The following is an 18333-nucleotide window of genomic DNA, read 5'->3' as shown; positions in this document are numbered from 1 at the left end:
CTCATCTAGTTGGTTTATCTACATATTGCATCAAGAAACCTTCCTGAACACACCTAACAAACTCCACCCCATCTAAACTCTTGCTCTAAGGAGATGCCTGTCAATATTAAAAAAGTTAAAATCACCCATCACAACAACCCTATTATTATTGCACCCTTCCAGAATCTGCCTCCTTATCTGCTCCTCGATGTCTCTGTTACTATTGGGGGATCTATCAAAAACACTTATTGCCCCCTTCCAGTTTCTGAATTCCACCCACAATGACTCAGTAGGCAATCCCTCCATGACATCCTCCTTTTCTGCAGCCATGATACTCTCCCTGATTAGCAGTGCCACTCCCCCACCTCTTTTACCTCACTCCCTGTCCTTTCTGAAACATCTGAAGCCCGGCATACTCAGCAGCCGTTGCTGCCCCTGAGACATCCATGTTGCACGAGGTGACTGAGGAGAACCCAAGTGCAGGACACCGGCATGTCAGCTGAGTTGGGGAGGCTGGCGTAGACGTGAACGTAGAACAGCAAACTGGAGGAATCTTGACAAGGAGATAGTATTTACAGGGACTATCTTGAAAATGGAGCTGAATTTAGAACTAATGGTTCTAATCGGACAAGGAAATGAAGTATCACATGAGAATAGACCAACAAACTGGCAACCTGTGATAGTGACGCCATTGTACTTATTTCACAGTCTCTGATTAAAACCAGGTGTACTGTAATTAAGATAGATAGATAGATAGATAGATAGATACTTTATTCATCCCCAAGGGGAAATTCAACATTTTTCCAGTGTCCCATACACTTATTGTAGCAAAACTAATTACATACAGTATTTAACTCAGTATAAATATGATATGCATCTAAAATCACCCTCCCAAAAAGCATTAATAAATAGCTTTTAAAAAGTTCTTAAATAGTTTACTAAAGTGCATTGAGTGGTAACTTAAGCTCAGTCCTAACCCCGGCACTTTAACATGTCTTGCCCCTGGTGGTTGAATTGTAGAGCCAAATGGCGTTGGGGAGTAATGATCTCGTCATCCTGTCTGAGGAGCATTGCATTGACAGCAACCTGCCACTGAAGCTGCTTCTCTGTCTCTGGATGGTGCTGTACAGAGGATGTTCAGGGTTTTCCATGATTGACCGTAGCCTACTCAGCACCCTCCGCTCTGCCACCGATGTCATACTCTCCAGTTCTGTGCCCACGACAGAGCCCACCTTTCTTACCAGCTTATTAAGATGTGAGGCGTCCCTCTTCTTAATGCTGCCTCCCCAGCACGCCACCACAAAGAAGAGTAAACTAGCAGCAAATGGAAATCTAATGACTGTAATTAGGGCAGAACCAGGGAGTAAAGGGCTTTAAAAGGGAACAGCCAACCAGAACTATGACAATCCAAGTCCCTGTAATAGCCACAACATGATAGTTCTGCATATTGATCTATTTACCTTTTCATCTGCCTTGCTTATGATACCCCTGGCATTAAAATAGACACATCTCAAACCATTTGGCTGAGTGCATCTTTGCTTTATCTTCTGCTTATCCTTCCTCACAAACTCACTACAAGGGGTTTCTACTTGTGCACCAACCTCTTCACTTCGTTGCAAATAGCATTAGCAAACCTCCCTCCCAGGATATTGGCTCCCCTCCAGTACCCATCCCACTTGTACAGGTCACCCCTTATCCAGAAAAATGTTCTAATGATCTACGAGCTGGAAACCCTGCCCCTGCACCACCTCCTCAGCCATTCATTCATCTGCGCCATCTTTCTGTTGTGAGCTTCACTAGATCGTGGCACCGGGAGAAATCCGGGGATTACCATCTTGAAGGCCCTGCTCTTCAGCCTCCTTCCTAACTCCCTAAACTTACTGCGCAGGACCTCTAACCCTCTCCTGCCTATGTCACTGATACCAACATGTACCACGACCCCCGGCTGCTCACCCTCTCTTCAAGAATATTCTGCAACCACTCTGAGACACCTGGGACCCTAGCACCCGCGAGACAATGCACTATCCTGGCGTTTCGTTTGCTGCCGCAGAATATCCTGTCTGTCCCCCTAACTATCGAGTCCCCTATGACTATTGCTCTGCCTGACTTCACCCTACCCTTCTGAGCCTCTGAACCGAGTACAATGCTATTGGTCTGGCTGCTGCTGGCTTGCCCAGAAAGGTCATTCCCATCAGCAGTATCCAAATGGGTATAACTATTGCTGAAGGGAATGTCCACACGGGGACCCTGCACTGACTTCCTTCTCTCTTTACCTCTCTCCGTGTTCACCCATCTACTCCCCGAATTCTGCACTCCGGATGTAACCACCTGCTCAGAAGTCGTTATCTAGCAATTGCTCTGTCTCTATTATCGACAGCGCCTCAGGCTATTTCAGTATATTGTTGACCAATGATTGTTTCTGATGATCAATGCGATTTATTGTTCGTGTTAGAATGCTTTTGTGGGATTATGGTGGGAAATTCCAGCTCCTTTATTGTTACATTTTAGCTTGGGTTATACAGTTATTCACCTTGTTATTTGTGGGTCACCCTAACTGTAAATGGGGTGTGCAATGGTCACCTCCCCCCGTCTGTATGCAACTGGTCGGGTTCATTCTCCGGGTCATGGTGTCCGGTCTGTTTTCTATTTATCACAATAAAATGCTTGTTGAATTCAACGAGTTTCCTCGCCTGTCATTATGGACCAAATTCTCGCCACAATATATATATATATATACTATTTTACTATGTCTAGGGGTTTCTCATCTGTGCGTATCTGCGCTGTTGGAGCACTTGTCAAAGGGGGATTAGAACCCGTGGGGAGAGGTCTTCCCGTCAATACTTCAAAAGGGGTCAATTTAGTGGACCTGTGAACATGATTTCTTAAAGTACACGGAGCAATCGGCAGCGCCTCAGGCCATTTCAATCCCACCTTTGGCCAGAGTGTTTTACAGTGCTCCATTCATCCTTTTCACTGTTTCCGATAACTGGTTGGTAGGGCACTGCCACTCCAGGAGAATCCCAGAGCTTGTCCCGATACTTTAGTTAATTTCCCCGTAATGTGCTTTGCTATGTCACTATTAAATTTACTTTGAATCCCAAGTTGGGGAATAATCTCCTTCACCAATAATCTGGATACTGCCCTAGTGTCATATTTTCCTATGGGAAAAGCCTCTACCCATTTAGAAAACATGTCCAATATTACTAACAGATACTTATATCCTCCACTATGTATAAGTCTGCAGGTTCATTAACGGTGCCTCTGAGGCGTGCAGATCATCAGATTTAGCAGGGGACATCTTCCGATTATTTCTTTGGCAAATCTCACAAGTTCTGACCATTTGTTCTGCTACTGTTAACCCTGGTCCAGACCACTGTTGTCGTATTTAGTGAGTTACTTCTCTTTTTCCTACATGTTTTTAACCGTGTACCAGTCTTCAAGGCATAGAGGAAACAGCATGGTCATCAGGGTGCAACCATAATTCACCAGTATTACTGGTGCGGTGTTCCTCTGCCTCGCCGCCTGCTGAGCAACCAGTGAGGAGGTCAAGAGTCTGGCTGTAGACTGTCGTAAATTCACCGAGATGCCTCTGGCCTCCCCAGAAAGGGCGGCGTGTTTAGCGGGCACATCTGCTCAACATTACCCTTTGTCACCTGGTCGGAGCGACTCATGCCATTTCGATTCCAAAATCATTAGGTTCACGTGATGAACCATCAGTAAAAAGAAACCGATCTGGGTTATCTAAAGGAAGTAGAACTCAAATCAGGACGAGGGAAGGTAGTGGCTTCCACGGTTAATACACAGTCATGTCGTTCGGCGCCACTATGAACGCGAACAAGCGAGGCGGATTAAGAGCAGTTGCCTTTTTAAAAAAAATCAAAATTGGCTTTGGTAATAGCAAGCTCTCATGCCTTGGTCGCCATGCCGCTGGGAAGTGTTGCGGCGTAGCTGCTGAACTGAGGTGTAGCATTACTGCATGAGGAATCAACACTGTGCAGGAATGGTCCAATATTACAGGCGTCGCCTTTTCAACCATCACTGCTGCTGCCGCCACATCTCGGAGGCAGCCAGGCAGTCCACGGACCACGGGTGGCAATTGATGCGACCGGGCTGTTCAAGCCACCGTGGGTCCGGAGTCACGGTGCTTGCAAATGCCTTTTCATTAGTATATAACTGGAAGGATGTAGGGTAGTCAGGAATGCCCAGGGCTGGTGCGTGTGGCAGTTTCTCTTTCAGAGTCTCATATGCTTGTTCCATTTCCGAACTCCATTGAATTTGAGACAGCGCATCCACAGCATCATAGATTCTGTATTCAGGAACACCGTCGATAGTAATTTGTCATTCGGAGAAATGCAAGCATCCGTTTTTTTTAATTGTTCTGGTCTGGGAGAGTATACGATTGCGGATATACGTTCCGGACCAAGTACTCTAGCGTCTTACTGCAGAACATCATCCAAGTATTTAACAGCTGTTTGTCAGAACCGTAACTTAGACAATGAGATTCGGTGTTTATGGTTTGCTAGGTGGTTTAACAATTCTACACTCTTCCTGGTAATCCGCCAGCGTCTTGGAAGCCAGCGGCAGATCATCAGCATATTGTAAAATTACTCTAGTGTCTGGCAACAGTAACGTGTTCAAATCGCCTTGTACTGCAGCTGCAAATACTGATGCGCTCTCAGTATAACCCTGAGGCAACTTCGACCAGTTATATTGAGCCCATTTTAGGTAAAGGCGAACAGGTAATGTGCAGAGGGACCGAGAAGATGGCAGAGCAGAGTTAAATCGCAGTGTACCATCGAGATTCAAGATGAAATTTGGGTCCGGTACAACAGGGAAAATGGGCTGTACTAGCGGTTGACAGCCCGCAAATATTGCATAAACCGCCATTCATCCGGCCTGCTGGGTTTTGGGACTGGCAAAATGGGGATATGGAGAGGGCTTTGCGTCATGGTCAATTAACATTGCCCACATTCTCTTTAGCACAGCCTTTGACAAGCTCCCGCGTGTCAAGCTGGTCCGGAAGGTTTGAATGCATATAATTCAGAGAGAGTCTGCCAATTGACTTCGTAATTGGCTCAGTGGTCAAAGATTGTCTCTCCTACTAGAGACCTGTCAGTAGTGATCTTCCTCAGAGATTGGTGCTGGCGCCTTCATAGTTCATTATTCACATAACGTCCAAGGCACAATCAGTAAGTTCGTGGATGACAGTAAAATAGGTAATATCGTAGAGAGTGAGAAGGGTTATCAAAAATTACAATGACATCTTGAGCAGCTGGGATAAGTGGGTCCAACAATGACAAATGGCTTTCAACTTGGATAAGTGTGAAGTGTTGCATTTTGGGAAATCAAAACAGGGTATGACTTTCACAGTGAACAGTAGAACTCTGGAGAGTGTTGTAGAATATAGGGACCTGGAACACAGGTATATAGTTCACTGAGCGTACAAGCGTACAAGGAGCCGGCTGGATTCAAACCTGGGACCACTCGCCTCGAAGTTTGGTGCAGATGCCACTACACTACTGGCTGGCTGTTATTCATTAGTCAGGTCATTTAATATAGAATTTAATGGGGTATGTTGCCACTGAACTAGACACCAGTGTTCAGTTTCGGTCGTTCTGTTACAGAATAAAAAGACGTCATTAAACCAGAAACAGAGCAAAGAGGTTTATGAGAATGCTGCCAGGGCTCAAGAGTCTGAGTTATGGGGAGAGGCTGTGTAGGCTAGGAAGTTATTCCTAAGAACACAAAAGACTTTGTATAAAATCAAGAGTATAGATAAGGTGTATGGCCATGGTTATTTTCCCAGGGAAGAGGAACTAAAACCTGAAGGACACAGGTTTAAGGTGAAAGATATAAATGGGACCTGAAGGGCAATTTATTCACATAGAGAAAGAAGCATTTTTGGAAAGTACCACCAGATGATTGAAGCAGGTACAACTACAACTTTTGAAGAATATTTTGAAAAGTAAGAAGATAGGGAAGTATTAGAAAGATATTGACCAAATTCCATATTTGAAGTACTATTTACAGTTTTGACACCCTGTTTTAGAATGGCATGGTTAAATTGTAAAGAATGCAGAGAGGGTGAGGTTGCTGCTATTTATAAGGAGGGCTTGGTCAGGCAAAGTCTTTATTCTTGGAATGTAGGAGAACGAGGAGTGACTTTATAGAAAGGTCTTAATTTATGGGACAGACCTATCTAGAAGGCTATGCAAGAGTTCCCTAAATGTCCACATTTCTGCTGTGCACTTTTCTGAGAAGTCCTGCTCCCTATCTAGGCTCCCGTGTTACTCCCATTGCTAATTGACTTGCCCTTTCCCAATTAAATACATAGGTCTTGTTCTGAAACATCAACTGTTTATTTATTTCCATAGATGCAGCCTGACCTGCTGAGTTCTTCCAGCATTATATTTGTGCTCCTGTAGATTTCCAGAATCTGCAGAATCTCTTGTATTTAACAAAGCTGAATGAGTTCTACCAGGGCAAAAAGCATATGTTGCTGTATTCCTCAAAAATGTTATGTGGTAGCTTATTGTAAGCAACTTTATTTTATGCATTCCACAGTCTGATTACTATGCAAGGATGTATTTGATAGTGGCACTGAAGCCTGTGAAGGTATCGTACATCCAGTTGCATAACAAAATGTGAACTGAATCGAAAGTAGTGTTTCCAAGGGAAAGAAAGCATACATTTCCAATGTCCACAAAATCACTCACAGGTACTACACTTTGGTTAAAACAGTTTTATCTAACACATTTAATGATGGAGTGCTTAGTTGCCTGCACTTATAATAATAATAATTTAGGCTTAGCTAATGATGATGCTACCTGAACCAATATGTCAAGTTGCTGGGTGTGTATGGAGATTCATGCACATACAGGTGGGGTGTGCCTTTATGACCAATACCCTTCAATAAAAAGGAACAGGAATGCTTCCAGGATATAACCAAGGCCCAAGGAGCACACTACTAGCCAGCTGAAGGGAAAGAATGGATAACAAAGCAAGCTGACAAATAACAAGTTAATAAGTCTGAATGGTTATCAATTTCTGGGAGTAATTGCTTGAAAGGAATGTTGTATGCCTGATTAGAATTTAACAAACCCTAATGCGCTGAAGTCCAACAGCTGCTGAAGAAATGTCCACAACCCTAACTTGGAGAAGAACTCACTGCATTGAAATCTAAAACTGTTAACCTGGAGCAGGTAATGTATGAACACAAGTAGAGGTTTTGAGACTAAGAAGTAACAAGAATTGTTTGAAACTACATGCTAAAGCATTGACAAGTTTGAACTAATGATTAATCAAGAAAAGTTATCAGGCAAAATTATTGTGAGGCTTGTTTCTCATGCAGTGTATCGAATACAAAACAGGATTCAGTGGGTGGGTGGAAGGAGTGATGGAAGAGAATGTCCATGGACTGTGGGAGGGGATTTAGTGGGTGGAGACAATTAGAAATTGGGAAGTGGGCCTATGGGCTGCGGGATGGGATTCAGTAGGTGTGGGAGTTGGTGATGGGAAAGACAGTCTGTGAGCTTGTAGAGTGGATTCAGTATGTGGAGAAAGTGTCTATCAATTGTGAGAGGGGATTCAATGAGTTGGTGGGTGGGGTTTGTGATGAGGGAGACCAGACATTCATCATACAAAGGGCTTTGTGGGGTAGGTAATTGGAGAGAGTGTCTGTGAGATATGGGGGTCTGTTCAGTGGATGGTGGGAGAGTGATTGGGGAGAGCATCCATTGTAGGGGTGGGGAAAGTCAGTGATGGGGGAGAGTGTCCATGGGCTATGTGAGAGGATTGAGTGAGTGGGACATATTACACTGGGTAATGGGGAAATGATGATCTCATTCACATTCCTGGGGTTCTGAGATTAACCAGCTGGAATCTGTGGATAAACTAGGGGAAAATTCCTGACTCCTCTTTAAATGTTCCAGTGTGCATGCTCCTGATAACCAGCTGTGGATTCGATGTGGAATGTGTGGGGTGGACAATATTTGGTGTCCAGTTCATTGACAGACTTGGGTAGGGTGATGTGGAAGCTGTTAGGGATGTTACAGGGTTGGCGCTGTGGACACATTTCTTTTGTGACTACTTTCCTGCTTTGAATCATTTGTATTTTACAAAGCCCACCATAGTTAGCAGTGCAGGAAAAATCACAGTGGCAGACTTCATTACGAATTTCATGAAACTCCATTTTGTTGCCTCTTCATGTTTCTTCTCCAGGTACTTATACATCTGCTGAGCCCTTTCTGCATCCTCCTCCCTGCCCTCGACTCTGTATTTTTCCATTTCACTCCTCATATGCTCCATGGCTTCCTTCAGCTCCGCCACATGGCACATTTTACCCTCCTCAAAGCTTTTCCTGATCTGCTCCTTGATCTCCTTATTCCTGCATTCCTCAGCAGCCTTCCTCTTCTGCTCCATCATCTCCATCTCCTCTTTCAGCCTTGAGAGCTGCTCTTCCAAAACTGACAAAAATAGCAGAAGATATATTGGTTAGTCTGTGCAGAGAGTGATGAAGGGGGTCACATCTCCAGGTGTGTGTGACAAGACATTGAAAAGGAGTTTCACTCACTGTTCAATTAAAGAAACACACATAAAATGCTGGAGGAACTCAGCCAGTCAGGCAGCATCTCTGGAAATGAATAGACATAAATGTTTCACTAGAGTCCCTATTTCAGGACTGAGAAGGAATGGGGAAGATGCCAGAATAAAAAAGGTGGGGGGAAGGAAAAGGTACTACCTGGAAGGTGATAGGTATATCTAGGTGCGTTGGATAGGTCAAGGGCTGGAGAGGAAGTAATCTGATATGAGAGGAGAGTGGACTATAGGAGAAAGGGAAGGTGTAGGGAACCCAGGGGGTAGTAATAGGCTGGTGAGAAGAAGTAAAAGGTCAGAGTGGGGGAAAGAGGAAGGAGTAGGTGGAAATTTGTTTATCAGAAGGAGAAATCAATATTCATGCCACCAGATTGGAGGCTTACCAAATGGAAGACAAAGTGTTGTTCCTCCACCCCTGAGGGTGGCCTCTTCTTGGCACAATAGGAGGCCATGGACCAACATGTCGGAACTGGAATGGGAATTAGAATTAAAATGTTTGGCTATTGGAAAGTCCTCTATGTGGCAGAAGGTGCAGAGGTGATCGGCAAAGTGGTCCCCCAACTTATGGTGGGAGTCATCAATGTAAAGACCGCATCAGGAGCACCAGACACAATGGACAACTCCAGTAGATTTGCAGGTGTAGTGCTGTCTCACCTGGCAGGATGGTTTGGGGCCCTGAATGGAAGTGATGGAGGAGGTGTATGGGCAAGGGAAACACTTAGGGGAGATATTTGGGGGGGGCATGGGGATGAATGGATAAGTGAATAGTGGAAGGAGTGATCGCTGCAGACAACAAAGAGAAGGGGATGTAAAGATATGTTTAGTGGTAGGATCCCTTTAGAGATGGTGAAAGTTGAAGATGATGATGTGTTGGATGCAGAGACTCCTGGGGTGGTGGGTAAGGACAAGAGGAACTCTATCACTGTTAAAGCTGTGGGAAGATGGGTAAGTGTGGATATTCCAGAAATGAAAGAGACGCAGGTGAGGTCAGTATCAATAGCGGATGGAGGGAAATTTCATTCTTTGAAGGAAATCATTGGTCAACCTGTTTTGGTACCAAAAAGTTATATTTTAGATATTTCTCAGATTATCCTTTACAAATACACATGTAATCAACAGAAACATATTTAATGTCAACAATGAACAACCTCATGAGCTGTGCCATTTCCAACCTAGAAGTCAGTAGCCAGTGGAGTCTTATTGCAGAACTAGGATGAGAGGAATCATCGTACAGGACACACATTTGTCCATCTTCTCACTGTCGATAGATACCAACACCCCAACTACCACAAGACCCTGTCCCCCTCTCATCTCTGTCCTCCTTCTCAATCTTCTCTGCTCAGAAGACCCTCCTCCTACACCTGACCCCCACCCCACCTCCTGCCATGTCTTCAATAAACTGTCTGAACTTCCTCTCTCTGAAGCGGAGAGTTCTTTCCTCAGCCAAGACCTTTCCTTCTCCATGTGCTTACACCTCAATGAGTTCAGAATAAGCTTTATTATCACCAATAGATGATGTGAATTTGTTTTTGTGTGACAGAAGTACAGTATAGGGCAAAGACATTTCATCTATACGTTTCAAAAATAAATGAACAGTGCACAAAAAAGGGTTAATGAGTTGGTATCTATGCTCGAGTTCCAATGGCATCACATCCCAAGCCTTTCTGTTGTCTCTGTGCCTACATCTCTTTGACATGGATTACCCACTCCTCACTGATGACCCGTACTCCAGCCTGAGATCTACCTCTCCTCTTGGGCACCCCACTCTGGTCTTCTGTTTATGTTCTTCGAGAGAACCAACACCAAAATTTTTCTTCATGTGAACATGTCCAAAGAACATCAGCACACCCCTCCCTGATCTCACTATGACTTATGTCCTTCTAATGAACTCTATGGTGAAGTACCCAGCAGGAGAGTCTCACATTTTTAGTTTTCAGCCAGAGTTAATTTTAAATATACAGACACACCCTGACCTCAATATTTTGAGTACTTTGTTTATTTTCTCACCAGAGGAATGCATTTGTTCCTCCATCTCTTGTACCTGGTCTAGATGAGGTTTTTCCTCTTCCAGGAAACTGGCAAGGACAGCACACCCCTACAGAGAAGAGAAGATACAATCATTCATGTCCAACTCTTTCCTAACACACCAGTCCACAAGGGATCAGAGACAGACTCTCACCATCCAACATCTAGTGCTGGGGATTGATACACAATTAGGGAACTCCTCTTACCAATCAACAGGTGTTTGGTAAGACCACAATTGGAGACGACAAACAATTTATACCTTGACCTTGAATAAAGGGAGAAAATGTTTTTAAATGACACAAGGATAAGTTCTAAAAATGACACACAGAAGTGACGAAGAGCAGAGAGATGGGTCTTGTGTATGTTCGAGGATCAGGCAAATCAAGCACAATGTGGGACAATGCAAAATATCCATTATGGCAGGAAGGTAAATAAAAGCATATTATCCAAATGGGAGCGTTTGTGAAGTTCTGAGATGTAGAAGGATCTGGGTGTCCTCGATCAAGATTTGCAAAAATGTTTGTGTGCAAGTAAGTGGGAGAGTTAGAGTGTGTAACAAATGTGGAAGGGAAATGCTTCAGTTATATTAGGTTTTGTTGATATTACATCTGGAATCTGGACAGTATAGGTCTCCTTTAACACTAACATACTGGAAGCGGTTCAGAGATGGGTTCCTGGACTGATATCTGGAAGGACAAATTATCTTATTAGAGGAGGTAGAACAGGTTTTGACTAGACATTTCTGTGGGAAAGTCCAGGACCAGGAGTCATGGACTGGATGATTAGTGTAGGGGAGAAGGTCATAAAGCGCAAAACTGAGTGAAGTAAACAGGTAGCCGGATCAATGGAAATATGAGCCAAGCATTTTTCTCGTGATGCATGATTGGATTTTGGAACTCTCCCCATTGAAACACAATGGAAGCAGAGAGTGAAGATATCTGAAGGGAGAGATTGGAAGGCTCTTGAATACCAGCGTTGAAAGAAATTCCCACAGCCCATGGAAACTGTGCCCCATTACGTCCTCTCCAACCACTCAATCCCCTCTCATATCCAATGGACATCTGCCCCATTTTGAATGCTTTTTACCCACAGCTTCACAAGCACTTGTCATCATCATTGACAAATTCCACCCACTGAAATTCCACTACAGCCCACTGACACTTATTTCCTGATCACAAATTCACTCCACCTATTTAATCCCATTTCAGATGTTACAGAGAGTGGAAATTACATTTGTTGGGTGACATGGAAGGAGACGGGAGTGGGTGGTGTTTTTCGAATCCATACAAGGTAGAGGAAAGAAAAGCTATGAGAATTGAAAAGTAGATGCCTCGCTCCATAATATTGGACACACCTCCATTTCATCTTTGGTCTTCTCTTCATATTTCTTAATGGCCTGATTAAGTTCCACTTTCAGCTTCTGGAAACCACCAGGTCTCTGGTAATAGCTAGATGCCAGGTTCTGTTTTACTGATGACATTTCTTTTGCTAGATGTACTTTACATTGCTCTTGTGAGGTTTCCTTGATCTTGGCCATGACAGACTTGTAAATGGAATGCATTGTCTTCTGGAATTGAAGGAAAGATGAACAGTAAAGTAGGATATCAAGTATTGTACACAGACCAGTGTCTCTCAGTCTCTCTCTCTCTCAGGGGAGATCTGCACACTGACTGTGTCTCTGAGTTGCTCTCTCTCAGAGAGAGATCTCTACACTGACAAGAAGTGTTCGGTATACAAACTGGTATGTCTTCACCAATCTCACTCAGGGAGGGATAGTACTCTCTGGTGTCCCTCAGTCCCTCATGTTCAGGATGATATCTATGCTCTCTGTCTCTCAGACTAAGTCTGTATGGGTTGGGTTCAGGAACTGGTGTTCGGAGATGAGACAGTTGATAATCATTGCAAGTTGGTAAATATTACAAGCTCACCAGCTGTTGGATGTGTTTGCCACTGTTGTTGTTCATAGATCTTTTGTGGAAGATATTGAGTGCCTACTGCTCTTCATATTGTAATTCTCTATGAGTTTGCTCATATACTTATGCTCTCTGTCTCTTGGTCTATGTCTGTATGGGTTGTGTCCAGCGAATGGTGTTCGGAGATGAGGTAGTAACAATGTACACTGAATGTTAGAAGCTCACCTCCAACTGTTGGATGTGTTTGTCACTGCTGTTGTTCATAGATCTTTTGTGGAAGATATTGTATGCCTCTCTGCTCTTCATATTGTTATACTCTATGACTTTGTCCATAGTAAGGCAGCCAGATTCTGAAATTTTTTTCATTTCATCATCATAGAACTTCAGGGCTTCATCTACTGCTGCTTGGTTTTCCACCACCGCTAATTTAACCAGACATCTCTCAGCACATGGTAGAACCCCATCCGCCATCATGCCCATGTATGCCTTGGTCAATTCAGCAAATCCTGTGTGGTGTATTTCTGGAGGTTAGTGCTTGGGGATTTGATCACAACCTCAACCCTCATGCTTCAGATCCCAATTAACCCAATCCATTCTCATTTATGTCCACCCACTGCCTTCCTCCAGTTCTTTCCCATTGTTCATAGTCTCAATGGGATCCCGCCTCTCACATTCTATCCCACAGTCAACACTCACAATCTGTCCCATTCAATATCACACTTGATATTCCCAATGGGATCTCACAACTTCCCATTCACTCACAATGGACTCCATCTCTTTCCATTCACTCCGACTCTCTACACCCATGCTGGTATCCCATACCAACCCACTTATTCCCATCATCTGTAGTCCCTATGGAATCCCAACCTCTTCCCATTCACTCCCATTGTACCCACATACAATGAGACCCCAAAAATTTTCACATTCACTTCCATTGTACACACTTCCAATGGAATCTCAGCCCCTTCCTATTCTCTACTATTGTCAACAACTTTAATGGGATCCCAACTTGTTAACATTTAATACACTTCCAAGAGGATTCCAATCCCTTCCCATTCACTTCCATTTTACTCAAGTCCAATAGCATTCAAATCCCTTCCCAATCAATCTCACTGTCCACACTCCCATGTACTCCGGTAGTATATCCCCATGCCAGGCGTGTGTTCTGGGCTGAGACCCTGCAGCTGGACTGGAAAGGAAGGGGAGATATCAAAATAAGAAGGTGGGGGAAGGGGGAGACAGAAATCCCAGGTGGCAGGTGATAGGTGATAATGGGAGAGGAGGTGGGGGTGAAGTAAAGAGCTGTAAATTTGATTAGTGAAAGAGCTAAAGGCCTGGAGTATGGGGAATCTGATAGAAAATGGATGAAAGGAAAGGGGAAGGAACAACAGAGGGAGGTGTTGGGCATGTAAGAAGTTTGAGAAATTTAAGTTCATGCCATTAGGTTGGAGGCCACACAGACGATATAAGCTGGCCTCAGCATGCCAGTAAAGAAGGCCATGGACTGACATGTTAGAAATGGAATGGGATAGCCACCAAGAAATCTCACTTTTTGTGGCAGATGCAGTGAAGGTGCTCAACCTGATGGTATGAATATCAATTTCTTGAACTTCAAGTAATTACCACCACCCCCATCTCTTTCAACATTCCCCATTCTTGTTTCTCTCTCACACCTTCTCTTCTCACCTACCTATCACCTCTATCCGGTGCTCCAATCGCTTCCCTTTCTACCATGGATGCCAGTCCACTCCTATCAGATTCCCCCTTCTCCAGCCCATTATCTCTTTCACCAATCAACTTCCCATCTCCTTTTTCAGCCTTCTCCCTCTCCCAGTTTCACCTTGTATGTCTTCCTGCCCACCCCCATCTTCTTATTCTGATATCTCCCCTTCACTTCCAGTCCCGTTCAAAGGTCTTGAAACAAGATGTCGACTGTTTACTCTTTTCCATAGATATTGCCTGGCCTGCTGACCTCCTCCAGCATTTTATGTGTGTGGCTTTAGATTTCCAGCATCTGCAGATTTTGTGATGCGTTTTGCCCAGTTACTCACTCCTGCCCGTGACCAGCTGACCCCCAAGAACTCTCTTGACTTTCTTGTGGGTGTGAATGTAATTGATGAGGTTCTGCCCCTCCATAACAAAATCCTCATCCAGATCCTTGTCCTCCAACTCCTGGAGCTGCTTGAGTTTTTTCCCATGTGTGGGAATGGGAAATGCAAAGCAGCAACGTGAGGGGAAATGATTGCGGATACACCTGCGGAGTTCATTATACTTCTTGTCCTGCTCAGTGCTCTCACCTGTAAAAAAAAAGAACCAGGAATCACCCTTACTGGATCTGTTCTCCCATTCCCAACATGGCTGTGGAAAGAAATGGGGAAAGACTGGAAGGAAACTGAGGGGAGGTAGTTTGAGAGATGTGATGTTAGGGGACAGGATGTGTGGAAGGGACATCAAGTGCACAGTCATTGGGTCATGGATGACCTGTCATAGAGGGGAATGATGTGACATTGGTGGCATACAAGTTAGTTGAGGACTATATTGATTGAGTGGGGTCTGTGTGTGGGAGAGTGGCAGCAAGTGATTCAGGTGAAACTCAGAAGGGAAGGAGGTGTCAGCTGGGTGGGAATGGTGCATTTATACCATCAAACCAGAGGACAGTATAGATTGGCATCAGATTATTGCAGGGAATTGTGAGGTCATGTGAATTGGGTGTAGGTTTTTGCGCAAACAAATGAAAATGAGGTGTTTGAAGTTCAACAAAACCCGTAACACTTTTTATTGAACTCCAAAACCTAAATACCTTACATAATGATGCTGTCATGACTGAAACCCCAACTCAATGTCGGTGGTTGTGAATTACGTACATTTCTCCCAATTACTTTATGCTCCAGGGAATTTTGAGGTAATGTGAATGTGAGCAGGGCAGGGGAATGCAGAGTAAATGGGGAGTGAGAGATGTGAAGGGTCGGGGAGACTCTGGAGAGTTTGAGCACAGATCAAAGTTAACAGGTTGCTCCTTCCTCCACCACTCCTTCACACATTAAATTGAACTCTGTTCCCTCCTTTCTCTGGCGCCTTTCCAAGTTCGCCCTATCTCCTCAAAGACTGGCACTGCCACATACTCACTGTCCTTCAGTTTCAGAATGTGCTCCAGGTACTCATTCGGAGTCATATCTTTTCCATCGATGTTCATTCCCAGTGTCATATCACGAATCACCCATACAAATTCCGGGAAGACACGGACAAAGTCCCACCTGTCACAGCCATCATGCTGGGACCTCATCTGGATTCGCTTAGAGAGTTCAGTCACAAAACTGGGAACAACATCAAGGATAAAGGAATGAATGGTTGGCAGGAAAGTAGTGAGGAATATCAGTCACTATACAGATCTGCTCCTGAGACAGAGTTACTGAGAGACACTGGTCAGTGTACAGATCTACCATTGAGAGTTAGAGAGAGATAGTGAGAAATTACTAGGCTTACCCATAGACCTCTATTTTTCTAAGCTCCATGTACCTATCCAAAAGTCTCTTAAAAGACCCTATCTTATCTGCCTCCACCACCGTTGCCAGCAGCCAATTTCACGCACTCACCGCTCTGAGTAAAAAATTTACCCCTGACATCTCTTCTGTCCCTACTCCCCAGCATTTGAAACCTGTGCCCACTTGAGGCAACCATTTCAGCCCTGGGAAAAAGCCTCTGACTATGCATAGGATTAATGCCTTTCATCATCTTATACACCTCTATCAGGTCACCTCTCATCCTCCATCGCTGCAAGGAGAAAAGGCTGAGTTCACTCAATCTGTTTTCATAAGGAATGCTTCCCAATCCAAGGAACATCCTTGTAAATATCCTCTGCACCCTTTCTCAGGTTTCCACATCCTTCCTGTAGTGAGGCGACCAGAACTGAGCACAGTACTCCAAGTGGGGTCTGGCCAGGGTCCTACAGAGCTGCAACATTACCTCTCGGCTCTTAAAATTAATCCTACGATTGATGAAGGCCAATGCATCCTATGCCTTCTTAACCACAGAGTCAACCTGCACAGCTGCTTTGAGCATCCGTCCTATGGACTCGTTCTGCAAGATCCCTCTGATCCTTCACACTGCCAAGAGTCTTACCATTGATACTTGATTCTGTCATCTTTTCTTCTTGACTAGATTTATTACAGTCTTTGTACACCACAGTTCCTGTATCCTACCATAAATTCCCTGTCACATTGGAACATACCTATGCAGAACTCCACACAAATGTCCCCTGAATATTTGCCACATTTCTTCTGTACCTTTCCCTGAGAACATCTGTTCCCAATTTAAGTTTCCAGTTTCCTGCCTGAGAGCCTCCCTGATAATTCCCCTTACACCAATTAAACACTTTCCTAACTTGTCTGTTCCTATCTCTCTCCAATGCAATTGTAAAGGAGATAGAATTATGATCACTATCACAAAAATGCTCTCCCACTGAGACATCTGACACTTGACCAGGTTTATTTCCCAATACCAAATCAAGTACAGCCTCTCCTCTTCTAGGCTTATCCACATAGTGTGACAAGAAACCTTCCTGAGCACACCTATTAAACTCCTCATCTAAAGCCCTTGCTCTGGGGAGATGCCAACCAATATTTGGGAAATTAAAATCTCCCATCATGTCAACTCTGTTATTATTACACCTTTCCAGGATCTGTTTCCCTATCTGCTCCTTGTTATACCTGTTACTATTGGGTGACCTATAAATAACACTCAGTAAAGTTATTGATCCCTTCCTGTTCCTAACCCCCACCCAGAGAGACTCCGTAGACACTCCCTCCATGACATCCACCTTTTCTGCAGCCATGATATGATCTCTGATCAACAGCCCCATCTCTTTTGCCTCCTTCCCTATCCTTCTGAAACATCTAAAGCCTGGCACTTGAAGTAACCATTCTTGTCCCTGAGCTATGCAAGTCTCTGTATTGGCCACCACATCATAGCTCCAAGTACTGATCCTTGCTTTAAGCTTATCCGCTTTGGTCACAATACTTCTTGTGTTAAAATAAACACATCTCAACCATTGGTCTGAGCACGTCCCTTCTCCATCACCTGCCTATCCTCCCTCTTGCAATGTCTACAACCTTTCTGTATTTGTGAGCCAACCACCTCTTCTTCAGTCTCTTCGGTTCAGTTCCCACTCCCCAACAATTCTAGATGAAACTCTCTGCAGTAGCCTTAACAAACCTCCCCGCCAGGATATTGGTCCCCCTGGGATTCAAGTGCAACCCATCCTTTTTGCACAGGTCACACCTGCCCCAAAAGAGTTCCCAATGATCCAGAAATCTGAATCTCTGCCCCCTGCTCCAATCCCTCAGCCACACATTTATCCTCCACCTCATTCTATTCCTATACTCACTGTCGCGTGGCACAGGGAGTAATCCCATTGCAAGATATCTTGGATGCGATCTGAAACATCCCAGACCCTGGCAACTGAGAGGCAAACTACCTTCCGAGTTTCTTTCCTGCATCCACAGAATCGTCTGTAGGACCCCCTAACTATAGTCCCCTATCACTACTGCCTTCCCCTTCCTTTCCCTACCATTCTGTGCCAGAGGCACGGCCACTGGCGCTTCCCCCAGCTAGGCTGTCCCCCTCCCTAACAGTACTCAAACTGGAGTACATATTGTCAAGGGGTACAGCCACAGGGGTACAGCCACAGGGGTACTCTCTAGAACCTGACTCTTCCCCTTCTCCCTCCTGACTGTGACCCACTTGTCTGTCTCCTGTGGCCCCGGTGTGACCACCTGCCTATAATTCCTTTCTATCACCTCCTTGTTCTCCCTGACTTGATGAA

General features: G+C 44.5%; 1 protein-coding gene across 1 annotated transcript in view; it reads right to left on the bottom strand.

The window, feature by feature from the left end:
• Positions 1-5579: 5579 nt before the first annotated feature.
• LOC132382800 (guanylate-binding protein 1-like) overlaps positions 5580-18333 on the bottom strand; it is a 34394-nt gene continuing 21640 nt past the window's right edge. Inside the window, exons 5-11 of the mRNA XM_059953259.1 lie at positions 15639-15826; positions 14564-14809; positions 12738-13018; positions 11954-12166; positions 10582-10669; positions 8152-8444; positions 5580-5594 (exon numbers count right to left, since the gene is read on the bottom strand). Coding sequence (XP_059809242.1) covers positions 5580-5594; positions 8152-8444; positions 10582-10669; positions 11954-12166; positions 12738-13018; positions 14564-14809; positions 15639-15826 — 1324 coding nt within the window. The remainder of the gene's footprint in view (positions 5595-8151; positions 8445-10581; positions 10670-11953; positions 12167-12737; positions 13019-14563; positions 14810-15638; positions 15827-18333) is intronic.

The sequence above is a fragment of the Hypanus sabinus genome, chromosome 29, assembly GCF_030144855.1.
Source record: "Hypanus sabinus isolate sHypSab1 chromosome 29, sHypSab1.hap1, whole genome shotgun sequence".
Classification (NCBI taxonomy): Eukaryota; Metazoa; Chordata; class Chondrichthyes; order Myliobatiformes; family Dasyatidae; genus Hypanus; species Hypanus sabinus.
Note: the sequence above shows the minus strand (reverse complement) of the source record. Positions and strands in the feature narration are given on the sequence as shown.